Below are 25,066 nucleotides of genomic sequence, written 5' to 3'. Positions count from 1 at the left end.
GCCTCTCACATTCAATTTATGAACTCAATCCATTAACAAATGTCTTATTTGTGTTATATAAACACGCTGCATGTACCAGACATCTTCTGGAAAGATGTATACAGTAACACTTGAGGAAAACTTACTAGAAGCCATACAACAAAACAGCATAAACCTGAGGGTACATTTGATATGTAGGGCACCCTAATATTTCTACTATAATCCTACGAGTACGTCTCTGTTGATTTCAGGAAGAATTCACCTTGGGGACAGATATTCAGACTCTAGGTTTTTTTTTTCAATGATTTTCTGTTCAACTACTTGGGGGAGTTCAGTTTAAAGCTCTTGGAGTAAGAAAAATCAAAAACACAGGATGGTAGCCATTTTGAATTTCAAATATCCATAAATTTTATCGTTTGTTTCTCTTTGCACACTGACCCTTGATTTCTACCGTATTGTTGATTTGGTAAGAGAATGGTTGAAAGTTTGTTTGAGGAAAATTTGAGCGAAAGTTGAAGTCTTTCACATTTAGAGCACATATTACCTTAACCCTTTGAACCAAGCTCAGACATAAATGTCCGATGACGTCATAGAGTACCAGGGGGTCAGGGTGCAAAGGGTTAATGAAGGATACCCGATGAAGAGCAGAATCCTACGGTTTGCTAAGTGATAATCACCATATTCTAGAGGTGAGCTAGGGGGGATGATGGGATTTACGTGATAAACTAAACGCTTCTAGGAAAAGAGGAAGTGCCCATAGTTACCATGCCAACAGCTTCCAAGCTCTTTTTTACCTGGTGAAGTAGAGTGGACATGATGAAGGGATGAATGGTTGCTATTGACGACAGCAGGTCACGCCCGACTTTGCAACAGAACTGTCTGGTGTGTGAACTAACATATGCTAGCTGAAAGACAACACGTACATGTAAGTTGGCGATTGTGAAAAAAGTCTCTACACTCTGTGATGCAATACCGGTATTTGTGTTAGCCCCTTTCACCACCATGGTTTGGTCCAAACCCATTGTTATCAATGCTGATTGTGGACCTGTATATTGGGATTCGGGGTGAACAGGTTAAACTACTCTGAGGTTGTAATGAAAATACTGCAAAGTATTCATGAGGACATTAGCACATGTATAAGTGCAACAGGATACTCAACAGAGAGCAATGTGTACTACTAGCGTCTCATTGCAAACTCTGCAGTGTTTTTCTATTATAACACAACTTACATTCGGGACTGTGACGCCAAACAGAATTTCTGCTCGACATTTGAGGCATTTCAACTGTAACTTTGAACATGTAGGGTAAGTGCATATCTACATGTGTTAAAGTCCCCTTGTAAAGCCATAGCTTTCAAAGCATACTATCATCTCATAAAAATTTAATAGTAATCCTAGGGGCAATTTTAGTCCTATGGAAATGCCATACAATTCCTACAGGAGATCTTTGCAAGGGTTATGACACTGATGATTGTACAAGGTTTACATTACGCAAGTAAATATCTTTCCATGTTACATGTACCTCATAAACTTCCAGTGTAATAGTTTCTATGAAGTCTTTCTCTGTGGTTGGACGTGACCTGGCCATGAACGCAAAACTTGTCAGCAGATAGATCACCTCTGATGTCGGCATTGAAGTCAGCTTCTCTTCAAATCCGATTCTGTTGTCAATATCTGTAAGAGGGCCAGTGTGAGAGAGTGTGAATACCCTGAAGCAGCAATTGGAATTAAGCAGAATCTGGAGGCGACAAAGAAAATGTAGCATTGCTCTTCCAAATCTGTATGCAAAGTGTGCTATTCAATAAGACTATAAATGTATCTTCATAAAATATAAAACTCAACTGACTAAAAGTACTCTTTCTAATGAGGCTTTAAACATCATGCCAGTCTGAATTCACATGCTATCGTCAGACACAAGGTCAACAGGGGTCAGGGTTCAAAGGTTAGCCTGTACCTTCATCACTGGAATGCCAGTGATAGTCAAAATGGGTGCATTTGCTTTTGAAATATTGAGATTACACTCAACATCGGAAGATGTTTTATAGCGTCGATTTGATGTCTTGGGGCAACACTTGTGTTAAGGTAGTCCCCGGTTTGAAAATGAAAGACTTAAAACTTTTGCCCAAACTTTCCTCAAGCAAACTTTAAACCATTCTCTTTCAAAATCAAGAATGAAAATCCATCATGGGGGTCACTGTTCAAATTGAGGTACTCAAGAAACAAATTACCCACCATTACGGATAATTTGAATTCAAAATGGCCGCCATCCCTGAGTTATATTTATCTATAGGGAAAATAAAATTCCAGATTTTCACCAGCTTTAAACTAAACCACTGAAAATTTTATTTGCCCTAGTAACTTTACAATGAGACCCACACATGGTGAGTCAATAGAATGTTTTAAAAGTATGTGAGTACAAATATCTGTCGCCAAGCACATTCTACCTTTAACAAGATTACATTTGGCAAGGAGATGATTCACTGTATTCAATGTGATGTGTGAATTACACAGAATAGATATTTGCATCACAAAAGGACAATTACCTCGGACCATGTACAGGTATTCTTTGGCTGTGAGATTCCTATCAACAATTTCTTCTTCTGATACAGTTCCTTGGTGTAACATCCACAGCAGGTGCCACATCATGTGGGAAGACACTGATTTATATGGCATATCAGTCATGAATTGCCATGCACCATGTCTATGGAAAGAAGTCAAATGGGGAAATATATATAGTGCCACATAATGTGGGAAGGTTGTGACTGACACAGCATTTCAGTCAATTGAATTACCAAGAACCATATCTGTACAGGGAAGCCATGTGGGTATGGTATGCATGGTATATGTGGTGCCACATCATGTGGGAAATAATTGCCAACTACTTGTACACAGAGATATCACTGTAGTACGCCACAAAATGTGGGAATACAGTGATTTATAGGGTACATAACTTATCATCTACCAAGCATCATGGCTGTGCTAAGCCCTGAGAAAACCGCAGCAAAATCATTCTAAGCGAGGGAACATTATCCCTCCAGAGTCTATGTAAACATCATATCCCTGTGTTTTAATTCATCAAAGTCGATGAATCATCCCCTTTCCTGCAAGGGACTTTTCCACATTACATAGTATGAAACTATTTAAACACGTATGGCCACCTGAAGGACATTGCCAAGATTTCTACATTGACTTTAAGAGTTCAGGCATCAAGTTAGCTGTTGGCTAGTAAACTCACGAAAAAATACTTTATAAATAATAAAAATTGCAAAAAAAATATGCATGCATTATACTACAAGTTGATGGTAAAGAAAAGTAAACGACCGGTAGCTGTAACTTTTGATTATTTTTTCTCTATTTTTGTTTTCAGTGTCAACTATAGTTATTCCTTCTGCTCCCCAAGGCATTTTGAAACACCTCTTATGTAGTTTGTCAACACAGCATCTACTCTACATGTAGAATGCACTGTTATTGTTTACATTTGAATTCTAGTCTGGACCAGAATTCACTTGTCAACAATAACAATGCAGTCTGCACATGTACAGGTTGAGTTGACAAGCTGAATACTGTGTACAACATGTTTTGAGGAATAGAACAAGAAACTATAGTTGACATTAAATACAAAAATATTGAAAGAAGTAATAAAAAGTCGCAGCTACTTGCCCTGTAGAAACATTATAATTACAATATTTACATATGGATAAACAGGAAAGTGTTGGGGAGAAGCTAATAAGGTTTCAATCAAATACAAAACAACTAAAAATACAAGCTCACTGAATTTTTTTTCCAGCTTGGCTGGGATTAACCAACTACAGAAATAGGGGTGAGGGGTATGGAGTGGGCGTAGGCAAAGCCTAGAAACAAACAAAGGCTGTAATAAAAACATACCTTCTGGTGGAAGTAGGCATCGCCATTGTTAAAAGAATAATCAGAGAAGAAGAAAGGTGATTGTAAAATATGGTTTCTGACTCGGGTACTGTAGAATGGTTTCTGACTCAAGGTAGTATGGTTTCTGACTTAAGGTAGTATGGTTTCTGACTTAAGGTTGTATGCGCCTCGAAAGTGAAAGCCTTGAACTTTTGTTCAAACTGTCCTCTTTCAAAGTCACAACAGAAAATCAGGGTCACAATACAAATTTTGGTACAATGAAAACAAATTATCCATGATATACCGATATTTGAAATTCAAAATGGCTGCCATCTTTGAGTAAATTATGTGGAGAAAAATAAAATTTTATTGATTTTCAAAAGAAAAGATGGTGAAAATTTTTCTTACACAAAGAGCTCTAAAATGAGCCCCATAAGTGGCTGATCAGAAAAGAATTGTAAATATTTGAGAGTCCGATTACTATATCAGAGGCGCATTCTACTTTAAAGCAACTTGTGTTGTAACTTAGAAAAAATGCACAACATTTAATCGTAAATTGTGTTTCTCCTTTTATGTAGATGAACACTTTATGCTTCCAGACACAATTTGCACAAACTGATGCGACCTTGACATGGTACAGAGGGAAGCAATTAATTTAACGGCCCTTTATAGGTAGTTCTTTTCAAGAGACTCAATACCCTCTTCAAGCTAATTATCAATTCAACAAGTATTTTAAAACTTGGAATCAATCATGATGACTTATGAAATCACCTAAGAGCTTGATTAGTCTCCCTTAGCCAATCAAAAATAAGCATTTTAAACTTGTGACCAATCACCATGACTGTTACAAAAGTTCATACTTTGAAAGTTTACACTACCTTTGATCGGAAAGAATACACTGGACAGCTCTGAGGAAGAAATGATCAAATTCCACCTGTAGTCTTTTAATGGAATGTTGTTTGTTGTGCGGCTCCATTAAAGGTATGGCATCAATACTATCTTTCATAGACTCCAGCCGCCATATTTTGTAATTCTCCCAGTGATCTGCTATGTATTGCACTGTGTGTCTGGTAAAAAAATATACTGATTTTTATTAACAACAAAAAAAAAAAATCTTATTTTCTGGCTAAAAACAAGGACGATGCCACTGGTGATTTGTCATTCATAAAGTTGTATTAATCTGAAATATCATGAGTCTCAGACAAATTGTACAAGAAATTAGTGCTGAAATGGCTGATGGGATGTGAAATCATTAGCACAAAATTTATTTTATTGTCAAGTTTTAAAATTGAGAGCTCTTTCATTTTGTACGATGAAAACAATGACCATTTTTCCGATGACATTTCCCTTAATCCCTACATGACCCTGGTGCAATGAAAGTAATTATATCATACCAGTATATTGATTCGCAATATATCATTGTTGGCACATGCATGAGCTTTTGGCAAGAGCAAAAATCCTTTTTCGACGTTCCATACCAGAATTTCAATATACTGTTACGATATAATAGCAATAAATCACACCCAGCGATAGTATACCACTCGGGTTTGACCAGTTCACTTCATATGTCTATGTACTCGCTACCACTCAGGCATAAATGTGGTGAACTGGTCAAAATCTCGTGGTCTACCGTCACTGGATGTGCTTTATAGTGAAAGTCAAAGGTCGTGATGGGTCAAAGGTTAGGGTCAAAGTTGAAGAGGAATTACACATGCTGTTTAGATTCATACCAGTACTCACCTAATAAGTCTTCCAATTCTCTTCACAAACTGACGATATCGGCTTCTGTTGAAGGTTTTGAAGCCTTTTCCGAGTAACTGAACCAGATTTGTGCCAAAAGCTATCAATTTCATGATACTGAAGCTTGTCACACGATGGATATCATACGGCTTCTCAGCTGAAGTATGACAGACAACATGTTGGTTTTAGAGAATTCATGAGATATAAGCTATCGAGTTCATGAGGGGATTGGCCGGCACAAACCATGTAGGTAGACTAATCCCCTGAGAGCGGAAAAATTCCGCATTACCAAATTAACGGCTTATGACTCCCCAGAGAGTAAATAAACTACCGATCAAGTAGAACAAAAGATCACAATGTTTATGAATATGAAATCACCCGTGATATTTGTAGAGCAATCACCGATTGACAGTCAGTTCACACCTCAAGTAAGGTATCTTTTCATATGGAAATGATTTCGAACCTACAACGTTTGTGCCGGGGAATCTTGGCATGTTTGTTTGACAAATTACATTTCACACAGTCAACTTGCAATTTTGAAACATTCTCACAGGAGAAATATTAATTTTAAAAGCAAATTATTACTAAATTCGACAGTATTGTCATTTAACTGCCATGAAAAAACTACACCTACACACTGATGAAGGCGTGAGGTTAAAGGTCATTGAGTTTAAAGGTCACAAAAATAAGAATTATAGGTCATATTACCTGAGTCATCGATGAGAAGTATGTGTTTAAACATGGCACTGAATGGAAACTGATCCAGCAAAGAAACCAAGTCATTCTCATGTAGCAACATCCAACTGGTGTTGGGGTCTTCATCCTGACAAGGGGGTGAAAATACAACCAGAAATGACCAAATGTCAACATACCGGTAGTACATACCGGTAGGTATCTACAATTGCTGATCTACTTAAAGATGAACTAGCTTTACATAAATTGTGTTGTAATTTTCATAAATGAAACAATACTAAAAAGGCAAAAGAGTTATGTTTGTTTGTGAATTAAAATTTTCTCAATATTGGAAGACAGATCAATAATCTAATCATTTTATTTTACAAATTGATTGTTGATCACAATGGCAGTTAGATTATGGTTTTCAAGAAGTTTATTTTGTGACGATGACTGGTAACAAGCTATCACAAACTCACTTTCTGCTGAAACACTACTACTACCACTGCTGAAACACACTGTATGTTAAGTTTGTACAAGCTTTCCACCAAAAGCAAGGTTCATTACATATCGGCGGTTGCTATACACACAACGTACTGATCACACAATTTACTGTGATCTCTTCTGTAGCAACGATGAATTTGCGATAACTTTTCTATGCACAAATAATGGTCTGAACCTAGACGTGTCCCTTTCAACAGAATGGTTTGGTCTAAATCTATTAAAATCAATAGGTTAAACCTGGAATTTGAATGGATTATGGTACATTAAACCCATGTGAGTAAACGTGCATGGAAATACATGTATTTCTGTACAAGCTTTTACACATGGGCTTGGTTGTACCGCCATCACGTGATCTTTAGGTGTACTGAGTTTTTATAACTCATAGCATCCTTTTTATTCCGGAGTACCAGTAGGACCATTGTGAGTGTGCAACAGGGGGATGAATGATTAAAAGTAGTATGCGCCTCAAAAGTGAAAGACTTAAAGTTTTGCTCTAACTTTCCTCAAGAAATCTTTCAACCATTCTCTTTCAAAATCAAGAATAAATACTGGGGCCACTGTACAAATTTTGGTACAAGAGAGACATATTACCCAAGATTTACAGATATTCAAAATGGCCACCATCCCTGTGTTAGCTCTATGGAGAAAAATGCAATTTTCGATTTTGAAAAAACTAAGACGGTGTAAGTTTTTCTTACTCAAAGTTTCAAAGTGAGGACCTCACAAGTGGTAGATTAGAAAGGAATTGGAAAAGTTTGAGAGTCTGAATATCTGTCCCTGAAGCGCATTCTACCTTAACCCTTTAACCACCATGGTTTAGCCCAAACCCATTGTTATCAATGGTGATTGTGGACCTGTTTACAGGGAAATGGGATGAACAGGTTAAAGCCAAGAACTTCTAACACTCACTAGAAGAGGTGGGGTGAAAGGTGAGACAAGGTTTATCATACCTCCTCTCCATCTTCATCCACTAGGGTCCAAGTAAATCCCTTCTCATCGTCAAGGGCATCAGGTTCCGGGGTCAAGGTCACTTTCAGCTTTGCCAAGAAGTCCTCCCGCCCTCTGTATCCATGAAAAAACAAAGTAGTGATAATTATCAGGTATTTTAGCTGGTAAAATGATGCCAGAAATACAGTTGATAATGAGGTTAACAATTTCACACTGCATCAAGCCATAATAAATAAATACTATTGTGTGTGTGTGATTATAATATTTCACCATGCGAGCTGAACACTTAGCTACAACACAGGACATGTACCTATTCAGTGCAAAATCACATGGTCCTTTGTAAGCACATGTCATCTGACAATGAATATGTTATATTTGTCCATAGAGTTAACACAGATATGGCAGCCATTTTGTATTTCAAATGTCGGTAAATCTTGGGTAATTTGTTTCTCTAGTACCAACATTTGCACGGGGACCACTGATTTTCATTTTTATTTTCAAAAGAGAATGGTTGAAATATTCCTTAAGGAAAGTTTGAGGAAAAGTTTAAGTCTTTCTCTTTCGAGGTGCACACTACCTGAAAAACGAAAAGTTTTCAGGAAAAAAAAAATATAACTACGGACACCGGCCCTTCAAAACAATACTTACTTGACAGGCAGCATTAGACAAGCTAACATACACATGAAGTGATCTAGTAATGGATCTCCCCAGTCGTGGCGCCCTCTACTGGCGCCAACCAGTGATGAAGGCAAAACTAGCTGGACGAATGGCGTCGCCCATTTGGAGATACCAGCTGGACACCGTATGATGTGATTCATGAGGAAGACGTGGTCCTCAAGGCTTGCGACCCTCAGAAGAGACGCAACCTGAAAATGCAAAATTTAACGAGAAATTCCAAAGTTACATACTGTACCGGTAGTCCTGACTTCAATTGGATTTTGTTGATCAATATAGCATTCTAGATTTGCAGCAGCTGACCATCATGTGGACAGATTTTGTCAGTTTTGGTCTGTTTTCAACAGATTTATGGTTAGATCCATTGACAACAGAGTAGACTGAAAGACCTGTCACTCGTAAAGAGCACCCGCGAGCCACAGATCTTTCGGTCCAACAGCAGTGGGACAACAGGCATATCTGCAGAACCTTTTAAGGACGAACATTGCCATTTTCAGCATTATTTCAAAAAGGCCTGTCATGAATTTTGAATGTATTTCTTTTAACAATGTCATGATAAACAGAAAATCTATTATTGTTATAAATAAGAAAATAAATAACAGTTTTTGACATACATTCAAATTTGGTAAATTTTTATTTTAATATGCACCTTATCAGGGTCCATTTAAACATGAATGAACAGAGACATTCAGAGATACGCTGGTTTCTATTGCTCATAGTGTTGCATTTAGTCAGTGTTAGTTTTGGCTTTTTTGTGTAATATACGTGCTGTTTCCAGCTATTTTCTTCATACAGGTAGCATGTATCTAGTCAATAGCTGAGATATCATTTGAATAAATCTTCATACTATATTGCTGCCGGTCTGTGATGGCCTGATTGGCTGGCTTCCATTCACAGCTTTAACTCTATTTGCATACATGAACAAGCATTATATTCAAGCTATGTCAATACCAGTGAATTTTGTGACATCATCATCCAAGATTATTACTGATCTGGTAATGTAAACAATTATCAAGCACTATGGCCCAAGATGTTTTCTACGTCTAGAAATTCACTGGCCTTGTCAAAACTATTAAATATAGCAATAACGTAACGTATAGCTGTGGAAACGCAGCTATCTGTTGGCGGGGTAGCGTGCGTTGCTATGTGGGTCATCAAAAGGTCAACCCCGCCAAGGATAGCTGCGGGCCAACTAGCGGCGAAAATGGGTCCATTACGATGACACCACTTCTGTCGGAACTTTGAACGGCAAAATAAACCAAAGTGAGTGTAATTCAATAAAATGACCTATACCTGCCTGAACTCTGATTATTGCTCATTCCCTAACTCCTTTTGTGAACAAAATCTCTGGTTCGTTTATGCATTTCGGCTGATTTTCCAAGGAGTACTCAAGATTTTTACTCTGACCGGCTGTCACGCTACTCACGTTTGAACGCGCGACGTTCTTATTAGCATATCAATAGAAGTCAATGTACGCTGCTGGAGTGAAAATCTTGAGTACAGCAGACCTTACCAATCTCTTTGTCCACTGTTGCAACATTGTAATAAACTCCTCATCTCTGACTGGTCTTCTGTAGAATGTAAACAACACACTGATACACTGCTTCAGAGTCTGTACATCACTGACAGCGCTGGACACACCATGATTGGAGGCATGAGCTAACAAACAAACAAACACAAAAAGAACCAATCAGATTTTGTTTCTATTTATGCAGGAATGCAAGCTAGAATCACGTGTAGCAAGGATGAGCTTGTGGCTACAGAAATATGACTTCCTCAGTACACAGGAAAGTTTAAAAATTTAGTTTACGAGATATTAAACATATTAATTTTCATATAAGTGAACATATTAAATATATAAATTTAATTAATCTTTACTACACATGGAGTTTATAACACTTAAAAGAGCAAAAATGTGTTTTGCTCGACAAACTGTACAGCGACAAAGAGACATTTTAAAACATACTTTTAGCCTTTACCAATTGTTGGTGCAAAGGGAATGAGATGTGATAGTTCTAATATCTATGGCAAATTTTTAACAAATTTCTCTTACCCTTTCAGTCACAAATTAGATTATAACCAACAAATATTACAACTCTCTGAGAAACATGTTCAAATTTGATGTGTTTATGAGGGCAAAATGTTTCAATTTATAAAAACACAATTATTGTATGTGCATGCATCTATGTTACATTTCAAGGGCCAGTAATGCTAACTTTTGATGATTTTATTTCAGAGTCTGTTTTTTGTCAACCATAATTTCTTGTTCTACTCCGCAAAGCATGTTGGGATACACAGTATTCAGCTTGTCAACTCAGCCTGTACATGTGTAAACTGCATTGTTATTGTTGACAAGTGAATTCTAGTCCAGACTAGAATTCAAATGTAAACGATAACAGTGCATTTTACACATACAGATGCTATATTGACAAGCTAAATCGTGGACATTTTCAACATTATTTTTTGAGTAGAAATAGAATAAAAACTTGCAATTGACATACAAAATAAAAATAATGAAAAAAATCACCAAAAGTTAGAATTACTGGCACTTTAAAGTGGAAGAGTGAGAGAAATAATTTACCTGTGACCGGTGCATGTGAATCAAGCTCACACAGAACTGAACTTCTGGCAAATAAGTTGTGTATATAGGATTCCACTTGGAGTTGTGACAACTGTACGGTGTATGCACAGAGAGAGAGTTTGTCATGGACAAGGGATCTGGCGTCTTTAAGCGTCCTTGCCAGAACATCACCAGTTTCCTTGCTAAATTCCACCGTCTTGAAGCTGTACTGCTCAGTTACACGCACTCTGTCAGTACACTGACCCTATAACAGGAGCATCGAAGTTCAATTAATATCAAAATTTATTATGCAATCATAAACAGGTTTGAAATCCGATTGAGCAGCTGGTAAACTTCTGTTAGCTTTACTACTATACATACTATGGTCACAGAATAACGGGGCACTATGCAAATTCCGAGATGGCCGCCAGCTGTAACACTCCATAAGTTTTTTTTGTACTTTACAATACTATTTCCAGAGAAAAGTTCATTTTAAATACTTCTCAAATTCTTCTCTCTGAAGTACCGTAAAAACCCTATCACTTTGACCACTCTGTTAATTCAACCGCCCTATTTTTTTCAAAATGTAAATTTTGTATTTGTACCCTTCTCAGTTCAACCACCGATAGAAATTGGGACTTTCTCAATTTCTAATAATTCAACCAACCAATCATGACAAACTGTTTTGAGTATTTCATTTTTGATAAAATACACAGAACAATACAATGCACAGCACAGAATATCTACATCAGGACTTCAGGAAAGTCACCTTTATATGTTTCAGTCATCCAAGATGGTAAGCATATCACTTATGAACAGTCAAAAAAAGTTGAAATCCCTAATAATTCGACAACTAAAATTTTTGACAATTTAAAATCGCTATTATTTTTTCCAGTTGAATTGATAGGGTTTTTATTGTATGTTGACAAAAAACCCATTTGCCTCACAGACACAGTGCATTGTACATACTGTAATACGCAATGTTATTGTTGACAAATAAATTCTAGCCAGGATAAAGAAGACTTCAGCTAGCATAGAAGTACCAGTAAACGTGGTTTCATGTATGTTATGAGATGAACACAGAGCGTTCTAACAACATTCTGAGCAGCAAGAAGAATCTGGGATATCACACTATAACTTCAGCTGCTTATAAAAATGGCCACTGATAATTATAAGATGTGCAGTACTTATGACTTACACTCACTGCATTAGATTTATCAGTGTCAGTTTATTCGGTGTTGTAATAAGCTGTTATGTGACTTACAATGACACAATCACAAGAATCATGGGATTGTAATGGAAGCAACTGTGTGGTCAAAAATGTTATTCTTATAGTATTACAGTGATGCATATGTATTAGTGAATGACTTGCAGACACAATTGGCAGCCGGCTGCACTAGCCTAGTTTCATTTTCAAGTCACGTAATAGCTTAACAACACCGAACAAACCGACACAAATAAATCCGAAAGCTGACCTGTGCATTGATGACATTATCTGTGACAATCCAGAGGGTCTCTTTCAGTCTGCTGTAATCCTTTTGTAAATAATGAATGTCTTTTTCAATGGCAACCAAATTGTGTCGTGATCGGTAGTACTGATACACCAGCTCAAAGAATTCATGTCTTTCTTGATGGCAATCCTGTGTAAATTAAAAGAGAAAACAAATCAAGCATTTAAAGAAGTTCAGTCATCTACCAGTATATTTATACAGATATCCAAAGATTTTTGCTTCGGGTCACTCAATAAGTGCCAGTGTTTTCTCAAGAATGTGTGATTGCACAATTCCCCCCCCCCCTCGTCTGATCTAAATTCCCTCAAAATAATTACAACCATATGCAATGTCACCCCAACAATGAGATTTTGATTTATCGATCACACAGAGTATTGATAGCTGTATTCTGTATCATGACTGGTGCTCATGCTGTAACATCAAAGATTTTGCCTCCTGATTAAAAAACTGTGACTGAACTTGTATGAATAAAGAGTGAATGATGAGTGTAAGCATCTTATACACATTGCCATATATTGAAAATCGAAAATGTCATTTTTCTTCGTAGAGTTAACACAGGGATAGCCACCATTTTGAATTTCAAATAATGGTAAATCTTTGATTTGAATTTTGAAAGAGTATGGTGATGAAAGATTCCTTGAGGAAACTTTGAGCAAAAGTTTAAGTCTTTCACTTTCGAGGCGCATACTACCTTAAAGGGAAAGTCCCTGCATGATGTCATCGGTCATAGGGTATAGTTCAAAGTTTACAACAAATTCTATTTTCCCTAGCTTCAACAAGTTTTAACCCTTTCATCCCCAGTTCCCTGTATACAGGTCCAACTTTACCATAGAAAACAATGGATTTGGGACAAACCATGGTGGTGAAAGGGTTAAACAAGAATGAAGTACATGTAGAAGACTACACAATCAGCGTCCACTATTATCTATGAAGATATGTCAACGTATATGTACAATAACTACTACTACCACTATGACTGCAACTACTACTACTTCTACTGTTGGTTTAGTTGACATAAAACAATTTCAAATTCAAGTTTTGCAAGATACAGGCAAACTGGCCTTGAAAGCCAGATTAAGACTGACCTGTATGAACTGATCTACATAACCATCTAGTGTTTGAAGTTGTGGGTTGAAGTAGTACAACTTGAGTTCATTTTCACTGAATGGCTCCACAGTTGCCTCATCTGCACTGAATTGTCCAACGTCCGGGTACAACCTACTGCGGACATCACGAATGACTCGAGCGTCATCCGTCTGAAAACTGCTCGGTGCCGGTGACGTCGGAATGTCTACCAGTGGTGTGCTGCTGACCTCAGTAACCGCAGCACCTCCTGTATCACTCTCTCTCGGTTGATCTACCCTCTGTTGGTCTGGCTGCATTATTGCCTCGACTCCCTCAGGCTGAGTGACTGCCGGTGTCCCATCCGGAGACAGAGAGACATACTCCATTGGTGCGCTAGGCTGTACTGCAGGAGATACAGGCTCTTCTTCTGGAACTAACATACTTTTTGTTTCGCCTCTCTCTGTCACACGTTCCCAGCTGGTAAAGTCATCCGACACATTAGGTGCATCTGTGGGAGACTCAGGTCCAACATGTTGGACTTCACCAGGATCTCCTGTATCGTCCTCAGCAGTCTCAAGTTCATTGTCCTGCACCCTGTCTGAAACTTCTCCACTCTGAGTATGACTGACATCGTCATCCTCGAGATCTGCATGAATTTCACATTCTGTATTCCCCCTGATCTGTTCACTGTCACTCTCCCCTCTGTCTTCAACAACGTCACTCTCCGCAGTCCTCACAACTTGCACAATGCCTTTATCCTGAGCAATTTCAACACTTTCTTCGTTGCCTTCCGTTCCATTTCCTTTATTGTTGACTCTGTCCGACTCAGATTCTACATCCTCACTAGATTTCCCATCAATGTTTGCATCTTCTCCTTCCTCGGCAGATGCGGTTCCGGGAATTTCCGTCGGTGGCTCTGGCAGTTCTAATGCTTTATCGTCTAATGTGGACTGGTCTCTTGATTTTGTCTACAAAGAGAATCACAGAAATGATGTAAAACTACTGTGAAATGGTCAGCATATATACATGTAAAATAACATATAAAACTGAGCTTTTAAACCACTAGATTAAAATTAAAGAAGTCAAAACCGATTGATTTCCTCGTTTATTGATTTAAAACATAATAATTGACAAAAATACCGCAATTATTCGGTGTCGCTCAAATTTGATCAGAATTGGTATATACCAGTATGGGTACCAAAGATCAACAAAACATATTGTTTCTATCTGTTCAGAGCAGGAAAATTCTACGCTGATGTTATGACAATGATTTCTGCACAGTACAACCAGAAAAACAACAAGAAATATTTAAACCAGCAAAAAAAGAATGACAAAAGTAAATAAGGTCTGAAACTTTAGGTACTGGAGTTCAACTTTAGCAACATGCATAGCAGAAACAGTTAGTCCCTCTTAGTTGGACCATAGACAATCTCCCCTGCCTTTACTGTCTATGGTTTGATCTGGTCTGTTAATATGTAACAGTTCATAAACAATGACAGGAAATGACTCAAGCCTGTTTCAGACACTGGCCATCAGTCTTGCACATTTGCAGGATTTCGCTTTTTCTTACCTCATATGCACATTTTTGACACTGATGTGTTCATTTGAACAAATTCACATCTCAACCCCTGCATCTACCTGTACACCAAATACTGAGATGGTAGCTTTGGCGGTATGGGAGCCTTTGTGTGTGACGGACATACATCCGCACATACCCACAAATATACAGACATACAGACGCCACTCAGACTCATCATATAAGCTCTTTTTGGTATTTATATATAAAACCAAATATGAGCTAACAACAAACTGTGCTGGAAAACTTTCATTCCTTGTGTTTGCAAGTACAATGGCACTGGTAAGAATGTGATAAATTTGCCGGTCACAATGACCAAAACTTGAAGGATTTAGAATATTAAGTTCAAGATTTGAATTGCATCCTATTTTCAACATTCACAGTGTGCTCATTGGGCTGGCAATCTACCTGGTAGCTGGGAAATAGCGCTGATCGCAAATGACGTCACTGTTCTATCTCATTAATATGCATAAGTAAACATTTCTCCGCATTTTCCGTATAAACGACGAAAATAAAACCTGCGAGTGTTAGAATGGATATTTAGCGTCACACTTATTCGTATGAATTGATGACTGTGACTACAAGCTGCAACAGCAGCCGCGCATGCAACAACAAAATTTGTCCGAATTTCAGCATGTTTGTCCGAAAGTCGCGCGCGTGCAGCTATATTTAGTAACAAATCCGAACTCGCGATCAACGCTATTCATACTGCAGTGGATGCTTAGGTACTGGTATTTGCCCTGTTCTACACGGGAATGGTTCAGGGGTTAAAACAATTGACATATACAAAGACCTATGAAGGCAATTAAGGTAGAATGCGCCTTGGGACAGAAATTTGGGGCTTTAAAATTCTATTGATTCTCTTCTGATCTACCACTTGTGGGGGCTCATTGTAAAGCTCTTGATGAAAGGAAATTTTTCACAGCCTAAGTTTTTCAAAAATTTAAATATTATTTTTTCCCATACAGTTTACACAGAAATGCAACCATTTTGAATTTGAAACATTGCAAAATGTTGGGTAATTTATTTTCCAAGTTCCAAACTTTGTAAGGTGACCCCCGATTTTTATTTTTGATTTTGAAAGTGTATGGTTGAAAGTTTCATTTAGGAAAGTTTGAGCAAGTCTTTCACTTTTGAGGCGCATATCACAATAATCAGTTAAAATCTAATGTGGCGATACTATATAAAACAACATGAATGTATACAGCAAGTGATTGTGTTGTCATAAATCAGTTGAAAAATTTTAGAGGTTGATTAGACGACTGATAGGCAGGCTTAGTCAACATGGTCAAGGTAAATGAATCAATGGGTCAGCTGCAAACAATGTGGTGATTTACTTAACCTGTTCACCCCCAATTCCCTGTAAACAGGTCCACAATCACCATTGCTAACAATGGGTTTAGGCTAAACCATGGCGGTGAAAAGGTTAAAGTGCACCTTCGATTGGACTGTTATTGTTGTGATGGCAGAGAAACTTACAAATTCTAACAACAAAAATATGGCAGCAATGCTGTCAGTCCAAGGTCCAACACAGACATTTCTTTCAATTTTTTACACGGCTTTGTCTTACTTTACAGAATACCCTACCGAAGTATGAACGCTATTCTTTTATATATTTATATTTTGTTTATTTTGTCGTGAACCAACAGGTTCCCCACTGACAGGCCCACTAAAATGATTGATTTTAAAGTAGAACCACACGACAACATTGGTGGACCAATGACCCATAACACCGGGTCAGTTTTTTAAGATGCATCATGGGAACGTCAAGTCTTTTCAACTTTGGGGAGCGCACACTCTCTCCCCATCCCGTATGAAAATACTGGGACACAGTCCCTCCAGTGGAGGGAGGGCCTGTGATTGGGAGCACCCCTACGGTGGCATAGGTTATATCATGGGACCCATGCACACTGAATAATGAGACCTGGAATAATGCTATCAATTTAATTTGTTCATAACCCTAACACGTATACATGATGTTGAGGGTTAGACTCTCATTTAATACTGACGACGGAGAGATGTAAAATTTGCAGTTTCGGTTTACTATCCAATCCTAGTCTTCCCAGCAAATATCAACTCTCGCCCACTTCCATTGATTGACAGATGTGACAAACTGAGATGGACCATAGACCCTCCAGGCTCCAGAAAAACGTCAAGTTCAGTTTCGTTTTAGGCAGATTCTATTACAAGCTAGCATTTGAATTTGGAACATACTTGTATACAGGGATTATCGATAGTTTTCACTGACCAGGAATTATAGCCGAAAGGTTATGTGCCAAACATTTTCACCGTCTACGTGGATGTTTGCTGCGAATCCGTAGCCTCTACCACTCGGGTAGGTTGGTCATTGGAGTGGTAGCAGAACACGTCAAGGAGTGGCAGGGCTCGTTTTCGCAGCAACGTGGATGTAAACATGCCTCTCGAGTCCAGCAATCGACGGTCAGATCAGCTGACGTCGATGATGTCAAGGCAAACTGTTCTCAAGTTCCGCGTATCTCGACTAAAGGACGCTATCAAGGGAAGCCCCGGTGCCGTCTTAAGTCGTCGTTTACAGCGTTTTAACCAAAATCTGTGAAAATATTCCGAAAATACCCAATTACCTTCTTTTTGGCCCGCTTCGGTGTTTTCACCTTTACAGCTTCCGCCATTTTGTACTCGCTTGCGCATGCGCACGGAGGTGTGTCACGCGCAAGCGAGCGACCCTGCGTTAGCTGGTTAGCAGGAGGGAGGGAAAACTCCGAATGAGGCCACCTAAGTAACCTAAAACGGAATTTACCGCGCAACGCATAGCCGGTGTACCTCAGTTACAAGTTAAATTACAGAAAGTGGGATTCCATCGTAGCACACGCAGACATTGAATTATAAATGAAAATTACAACAGTGATTTTTTTCCGTTCATATTTCGAGCCGTGAGATCGTAATAATATTTTGCTATCATCATAATAAAGTGACTCTTAGGGGGTCGTTACAGAGGTCACGGTCCTATGCTATGTAAATTTGTTGACGTCACCAGCAGTTTTTGTCAACACAGCGGGAGATTTAAAGGACGTCGGTGTCGCACAGGCAAGTAAAATAGTGGTTTTCTGAATATTTCTGAGGTGTCATTGACAAAAATGTGTCGATAATAACCGGTGTGTAACAAGTAAGAGAATACAAGAACAAAAATCATTGGGATAAGATTATCAACGGAAATTTCAAGAAAAACTTCGTACTTTGGAGTTTGGTTATCGTGCAACCTGGACACAAATTGTCGTTTGGTCCAAATTTTTCTCGATCGCAAAATTTAATTGGGCATTTTACGAAAAAAAATAAGATCGCTGAAGGGAAAACAGGATCCTTGACAAGTGTTCTGCAAAAAACTGTATAATTCTGAGTGCCCAAAAGATTTATCCAGGTTTTTTTCTGGTGCGGCCTGTGTAGCGTCAGGTTGTTGCCAATGGCAACGTATATATTTATTATCCATACATTCATATTTTTTCTATCTCTGATATTTTGTTGGCCTGACCTCTATAGTGTTGCATGTTGGGATTCATTTACTATTTGGATGCACTTTTTAACTTTTGACAATATTAGAACCTTTACCTTTGAATTTTTATTTTTGTTTCAGACAGATGTAGATGAGATAGCACAAGACAAGATTTTTTAATTTTATTTTCATTTTTTCTTTGATATAAACCAAAGTAAAGAAATATGGACATTGAAAGGCCTGTAAGTATCTATGAAAGCAATTAAAATAATGTTTACGCAAGTACGTTGAGGCACGGTTACATGGCAAAATTGGCTTATTTTGATCATTAGCCAATTTTTTGAAAGTAAAACCTCAGATTTGAACGAAATTCGGTACAGACTTACATTTTTCAAAGGCTTACATTTTGGCGTTGAAAAAATTTCCATATGGGCAGTCACGTGATCATAATGACGTCTTTTTTGGTGCAAAAAGTGCCCCCAGTATAACAACATAAAAACAACGCCTAAATTTCAGTGTTTGCAATAATATGGAAGCATTATCTATTGTTCGATCTATTTAAACTTTGGCAAAGCCTAATTTGTTCTCATTAAGCTGTGTAGCGAATATAAGACAGAATGACATAATATTCATACAAAATACCACAAACTTCAGTTTTTTGGAGTCCTCTAGAAACGTTAATGCATGAAACTTTCATTTGCCATTTTGCAATTTGAAAGAAAATTTCATTCTGAAAAGCTTCTGGAAAACCATTTAGCCATTAGTCGATGCTACCGGCTTGTTAGAACGCTCGAAATATATTTTCTACAGCGTCAATAGCCTTCACAACTAAATGCACATGCGCAGTGTACAATTATAATATTTATTAGGCCTGATTAATTATTCATGAAAATTCCAGCCAGTCATTCCTTAACGCACTTGTGTAGTGACTTCCAGGGTTTACTACTAGATAACCTCATCCTGACCACAGATGCATGGGGGATCGATGTCTGCCAACAAAATAAATCTCAACAAAGAGTTACTTGCCAATTGGCGTAATACCATAGCAAATTTTCTGTTATGCATGCTCTGTCCAGCACATCTCTCCAGCACATCATAAAGGTTTTCCTTTAAATATATTTGTTTAAAGTTTGCCAGTTAATTTTCATGAACAGGGTAATATCTTTAATTACATACCTCGTATATCGAACGTTGCGCGCTCCATAGGATTCAATGGTAACCCGCCGATGACGTAGCGGGCCGCATAGTTATCACTGGACTGAAAGTGAACCGGAACTATTTTCAACTTGAAAACTTTTGGAATTAAAAGTCTTGAAATTTCATGTTTTGCACAGAAAATACGGTTTTTGGAAAATTTCTCCTAAAAATATTGATAAACCGCATAACAGTAGTTTAAATATATCAATGCGCCATTCGATGATGAAAATCGTTCTATTTTTAACCGTTTTTCGTCTAAAATGAAAATGAAGCATTTGACTATAATTTTCCAATAAACGTAAATATTTTTGGTGCAAACTGAGTAAGAGAGGCATGTAATAAAAACATTATAGCCCAAACAAGGGACTATGTACCCTCGGGGCAGGAGACCATTTGCCCTCCTTACGTCGGGCAAATGGTCACCTACCCTCGGGCACATAGTTCCATGTTTGGGCTATAATATATATAATTATCCGGTAACAATTAGTCAACAATTAGTGAGCTGGTACATCTCAACTCAAATTCTGTGCATGATTTATGTTCAATGGGTTAATTTTATATGTGGCCTCAGACATTGTTTTTCTCATCTAGTGTTTCATAGAGGTTCCAGCCAGGCGGCTGAGCAACAAGGTAAGGATGAAAATATTGTAGGTAGAAACTTACGAGTAAATTTTCTGTAAATAAGTACATATAGTTTATCCTTTAAATTAGGCCACAGTGATGAATTCTTTGTTTCACATCCCATGCACATGGGTTTTTGGAGGTTTCATGAAAAAACACTGTATGTCAACAGAACTATCCCTTTACCTTTTCTGCAACAAATCATTGCTTACAAACTTTGTAAAGTGTTTTCACATGGTTGCAGAATATTGCATCGTTGTGCAAATTATGAGGTGAAAAAGTGGTTTCTGGTTTTCATTGTGGATATTATGTTTGGTAGACATGGAATAAAAATATTAAAGACTAATCATGGAAATTAATTTGGCTTGTTCCATTTCCAACTGTACAGTTGCTAGATATTATTATACAGTGCCTATATATTCTCATGTAGGAGTAACTCGGTATCATTTGGAATCAGAAAATGCATTTACATTTGTAAAGCTGTACTATCTATAACTGTTCCCCTGTTTTTATTATTTTGTCCTGTGTATCAAGTGTGGTTTCTCGTCTAACTCTGTAAAGCATGATGAATGTAAGTTTTTAGCCAATGAACACAACTTAATTGTGTACAATCACTGCTGTTTAATGTTGAAAATTGAATTTACGTCTGGATTTAAAGTCATTTAACGACAAAAAAAAACAATCAGACCATACACAACCACATCCTGTATTAACAAGCAGAAAACTAGATATTTTAGGAAGCAAGAAACGTTATAAACAAGGATAAACAGAAGAAAAATAGCGAAGAATTGTCAGAAATTACAGACAGTAACCCTTTGTTGCAGATGCAAAAAATTGTAAAACACCAATGTTGAGAAGTCCCTATCAATGTCCCTTGCAATGTTCATATCTTCCTAGGGAAGTGAAGAGATTTGATCAGCACTTCATCTGGATATACACACTGCTTGAACACTGCTGTGCATTAAATCAGCTTTTCTGAAGTTCCTTGCTGTTTCCTTATGAATATTTGAATACTGCATGGGAAATTGACAGTGCCTTATCAAGTTTGGTATTTATATTTCTTGCATCTGCATTATAAATCCTAAAGATCAGAAAAGGACAAGCGATAAAAATGTCTGTTTACTTTTCAGTACCAAACTCTGCAAAAGTCAATAGAAAAACTGACCTGTAAAACAGTGCAATTAAAGAGGATTCACAAGAGGCTAACACACAAGAAATACCATATGATAAGTAATCCGCAGGTAAGTACTATTTTCTGGCAGGAGACTACAGCAATATGAAGGATTAAAATTTGAAGCATACATAATTATAGTAGCTTTGCATGTGGGCCTTAGGTTGTTTCGACCGGCTTCACCTACAAGCACTGTGCTGCAAATAATCATGCACTTTTGCACATTTACAAAAATACTGAAAAAAATATCCTTTTAACTGAAACATGCAGAATTTGCGATGAAGAGAAGTGGAGACATGTAGTCCATTTCTGTTTCACTCGTTTGGACCTCCTTTTCCAAGGTGAAAATGTTCACATCTGAATAAAATGCCTGTACTGATTGTTTCAAAATGTCATATTGTCTTCATACTGTCAATATATTCAACCCTTTTCAAGTTTCTCAATATCTTCCATAGCATTCAAAACATGCGTAGCCGGTATGGCCGCCGAACACGCCACCATTGCAAGCGTGTAGGAAAACTAGACATCGTGTAATATTGACTTCCACACTGAAAAGGGTTGCAAATAATGTCAGTATGAGGATAATATGATATTTTGTAATGAACAGTGCAGGAATTTCATTTATATGTGAAAATTTTCAATTGGAAAGCAGGTCCAAATGAGTGGGACAAATCGGCCACTTTCATGACCCCTGTGTGACCCCTACATCCTGGCATTTTTGTTGGTATAAGTTTTACTAATTTGAGTTCAAACTCTGCAACCGTGAACCTAATTATCATTGAAATTTGTGTACTCCAACTCATCCTTGAACAAAACTTAGGATTTTATTTGTCACAAAGGGAGAAAAGTTGAAGGTTGTATGATGCCATACCAACAGAAATACCAGATTGTGAGGTCACTCAGGGCTCAGGGGTCATGAAAGTGGCCTATTGGTTTGCGTCATCTCAACTTCTATTCATATCCTGTGGCAGTGCTTTTCCAAGCTTAGCATAAAATATGCAAATTGCCTGAAAACAATTTTCAATATCAAATATTACTTATAGCACGTGACAAATTTGCATCATTTGTGGGTGAAGAAGAATATTATTACTGATAGTTTTTTGTTGTGCATTGAACGAGTGTAAAATACAAGTAATATTTCAAGAGTATTACCATACAAAATAATTCTGTATATTGAATAACTGGTTAAAGATCTTTCTTTACCAGATGAGGTGCGTCAAGTCATATCTAATTCTGTCATACCAAAGGAGAGTTCACCAATTACAGAAAGCCCATCAACAGATGAGACAGAGCATTGCTTCGTTACAGAGGCACTGCATTACTGAAACTGCTGGCTGCATCAGACAACATGAAAAGGTGAGTTTTTAACTTTTCCTTTAAGTGATGATCCCTCATGTATGACAGGTGTCCAGTAACTTGTAATAATTTCTCACTGAATTACATTAGATGACAGTTGGTTTTACTGGAACACCACCTACACATTTTTTTACAAAATGCCATCCAACAAGGTTCAGCACTGTCACTTGTTATGCTGTGATTACTGAAGAAAATGAAATATGTTAGTATCATGTCATTCTATTTCTGAAACACCGGATATACACTTGATAATCTCAACAAAACAATCCATTTTGATGCATATTGCATGATAGTTGCAATTTCAGGAAATGCACAGAAGACGCCAGACAGGTGGTACTAGAGCTGAGAGCAATCCCGGTGAAGATTTACATGGTAAGAAATGTAATTGTCTTCAATAAATCAAAGCACTGATTGGATTGACAACATTTAAAACCATTATTCATCTTCCAAAATTAGGTCTCTTCAATGGCAAAAGATGACCATGAAGAGCAAAGGCGTAAAATGGACCTTGCCTCAGTATGTTTACCACTTATGACTTAAAAGTAATTAAATTTGGATGAAAATTAAATTTGGATGAAAATGTTTTTAAGTTGCTTGAAATAGAATATCGAATCAATAAAGTAATGTTTTGTATGTCTTTTTCAAATTTACACCAGATAATAATAGCTTAATTGTCATGTTGCTACAATAAAGTCATGTCATGATCACTTTACCTTCACACTCTCTTTCATTAACCATGTCCTCACTTATCTAAAAAATTGTAATTGCTTCTTTTCATAGCATAAAGTCATCATACTTATAATATCACCCCAATTAACATCTAAACTCTTCTCTTTTTACATACTTTCTACATCACCCAATTTAGTACTACATCCCATCACATCACATCACATCACATCCTAACTATCACTAGCTTCATTTATCTTTCTACATCCAGGATCAGACGTTTGTGAGACTCTATAGCTCAGCGGTCAGAGCAACAGATCCATATTACAGCACAGACGGGATCTGGGGGTCCCAGGTTCAAACCCTGGTGGAGTCAATGTACTTTTTCCTGGCATTAAGAGTCCAGCAGTACTGAATGATGTATTTGCTGCATCTCTGTTCCATCACCATTTTCAATCTTCCACATCTGGCAATTAAACACATTTCATTTTCCAGTTTATTCCATTACAGATTTTACTGATGAATTTACTTCCAGTGGAATACCATGTATCCTGAGTTCACTGCTCCTGAAAATGAACAAGTAGATATCAATGAGCACTATTTTATAATAGTTTAATTCCAAATTATTTGTAGAAAGTTGCACACTTAATAAGATTCATGAATTATTTTTATTGTTAGTTGTACATGTTATTCAAATATGAATGCAGATTTAACAAACAGATGAAACTGTAAGAGATGTAATTACTGGGCATTTCAATTCTTTTTTTGGAATTCTCACAAGAAACTTCAGTAGATGCACACGCACAAAATATAACACAACATCCAAAAGTTACAGCTAATTGAGCTTCAAGTAATATTTTATTTTGTACAGGTAATGGGGCATTTACCTGAAAACGAACTCTGGGATAAGCTTTATTCATTATTAAGTTTTACTCTCTTTTTATAATCCACATGCAGGACAAGAAGCTGACGTGTGTGCAATATCTGGATGCAAATATCCGGGAAGTAAACGTTTACAAACCTTGCATGGTGTGTACGAGCTAAAAGATGATATTGACAACAAAGACCACATTAAAACCTGCAACAGACATTTCAACAATGAAAAAAAACGTGGCCACCCACATGGGCACACTAAATATCAAACCAAAAATAATCTGCCAAAAACAGTTACAATGAAAACTTGTAGTCTCTGTCACAAGGAATGCAATGTAAGTCAGTCACAACCATGCAATCTGCACTGTGTGACACTTGGACTAACAAATCCCCAAACATACCAAGTCACATGTGATTTCTTAGATGAACATGAAGAAATACCATTAGAACAGAAAAAGAAAGAAAAATAAATCTAAACAGTAATTTGTACAGCACCATAAGTGACAGTGTCAACATCGAGTATATCTGCATGATGTGCAAAAAGCTTGTGTTACCATTACTTAAATGCCAAGAAAACTACAGAGAAAAACTCCATACCATTAAATCACCATTACAAACAAAAA

The 25,066-nt window shown here is 37.3% G+C and overlaps 1 protein-coding gene and 1 non-coding gene across 4 annotated transcripts in view; one reads left to right on the top strand and one right to left on the bottom strand.

Annotated features, from left to right (window-relative positions):
* The window catches only part of LOC139124785 (ectopic P granules protein 5 homolog), a 53,826-nt gene extending 36,004 nt beyond the window's left edge, over positions 1 to 17,822 (bottom strand). For 2 of the 3 annotated variants that reach the window (XM_070690896.1, XM_070690897.1), the window contains exons 1-13: positions 17,694 to 17,822; positions 13,538 to 14,485; positions 12,417 to 12,581; positions 10,963 to 11,206; positions 9,895 to 10,040; positions 8,355 to 8,572; positions 7,709 to 7,820; positions 6,291 to 6,405; positions 5,583 to 5,739; positions 4,721 to 4,909; positions 2,522 to 2,679; positions 1,501 to 1,652; positions 744 to 884 (exon numbers count right to left, since the gene is read on the bottom strand). In XM_070690896.1, coding sequence (XP_070546997.1) covers positions 744 to 884; positions 1,501 to 1,652; positions 2,522 to 2,679; positions 4,721 to 4,909; positions 5,583 to 5,739; positions 6,291 to 6,405; positions 7,709 to 7,820; positions 8,355 to 8,572; positions 9,895 to 10,040; positions 10,963 to 11,206; positions 12,417 to 12,581; positions 13,538 to 14,485; positions 17,694 to 17,741 — 2,793 coding nt within the window. In that variant the 5' untranslated portion in view covers positions 17,742 to 17,822. The remainder of the gene's footprint in view (positions 1 to 743; positions 885 to 1,500; positions 1,653 to 2,521; positions 2,680 to 4,720; positions 4,910 to 5,582; positions 5,740 to 6,290; positions 6,406 to 7,708; positions 7,821 to 8,354; positions 8,573 to 9,894; positions 10,041 to 10,962; positions 11,207 to 12,416; positions 12,582 to 13,537; positions 14,486 to 17,693) is intronic. The other variant, XM_070690898.1, reaches the window with a different exon arrangement.
* A 6,035-nt stretch (positions 17,823 to 23,857) lies between these two features.
* On the top strand, positions 23,858 to 23,946 carry Trnam-cau (transfer RNA methionine (anticodon CAU)). Its single transcript is given in 2 exon segments — positions 23,858 to 23,894; positions 23,911 to 23,946. It is a non-coding gene; the product is annotated as a tRNA-Met (tRNA).
* Positions 23,947 to 25,066: the final 1,120 nt, after the last annotated feature.

The sequence above is a fragment of the Ptychodera flava genome (assembly GCF_041260155.1).
Source record: "Ptychodera flava strain L36383 chromosome 23 unlocalized genomic scaffold, AS_Pfla_20210202 Scaffold_24__1_contigs__length_23054250_pilon, whole genome shotgun sequence".
Taxonomy (NCBI): domain Eukaryota; kingdom Metazoa; phylum Hemichordata; class Enteropneusta; family Ptychoderidae; genus Ptychodera; species Ptychodera flava.
Note: the sequence above shows the minus strand (reverse complement) of the source record. Positions and strands in the feature narration are given on the sequence as shown.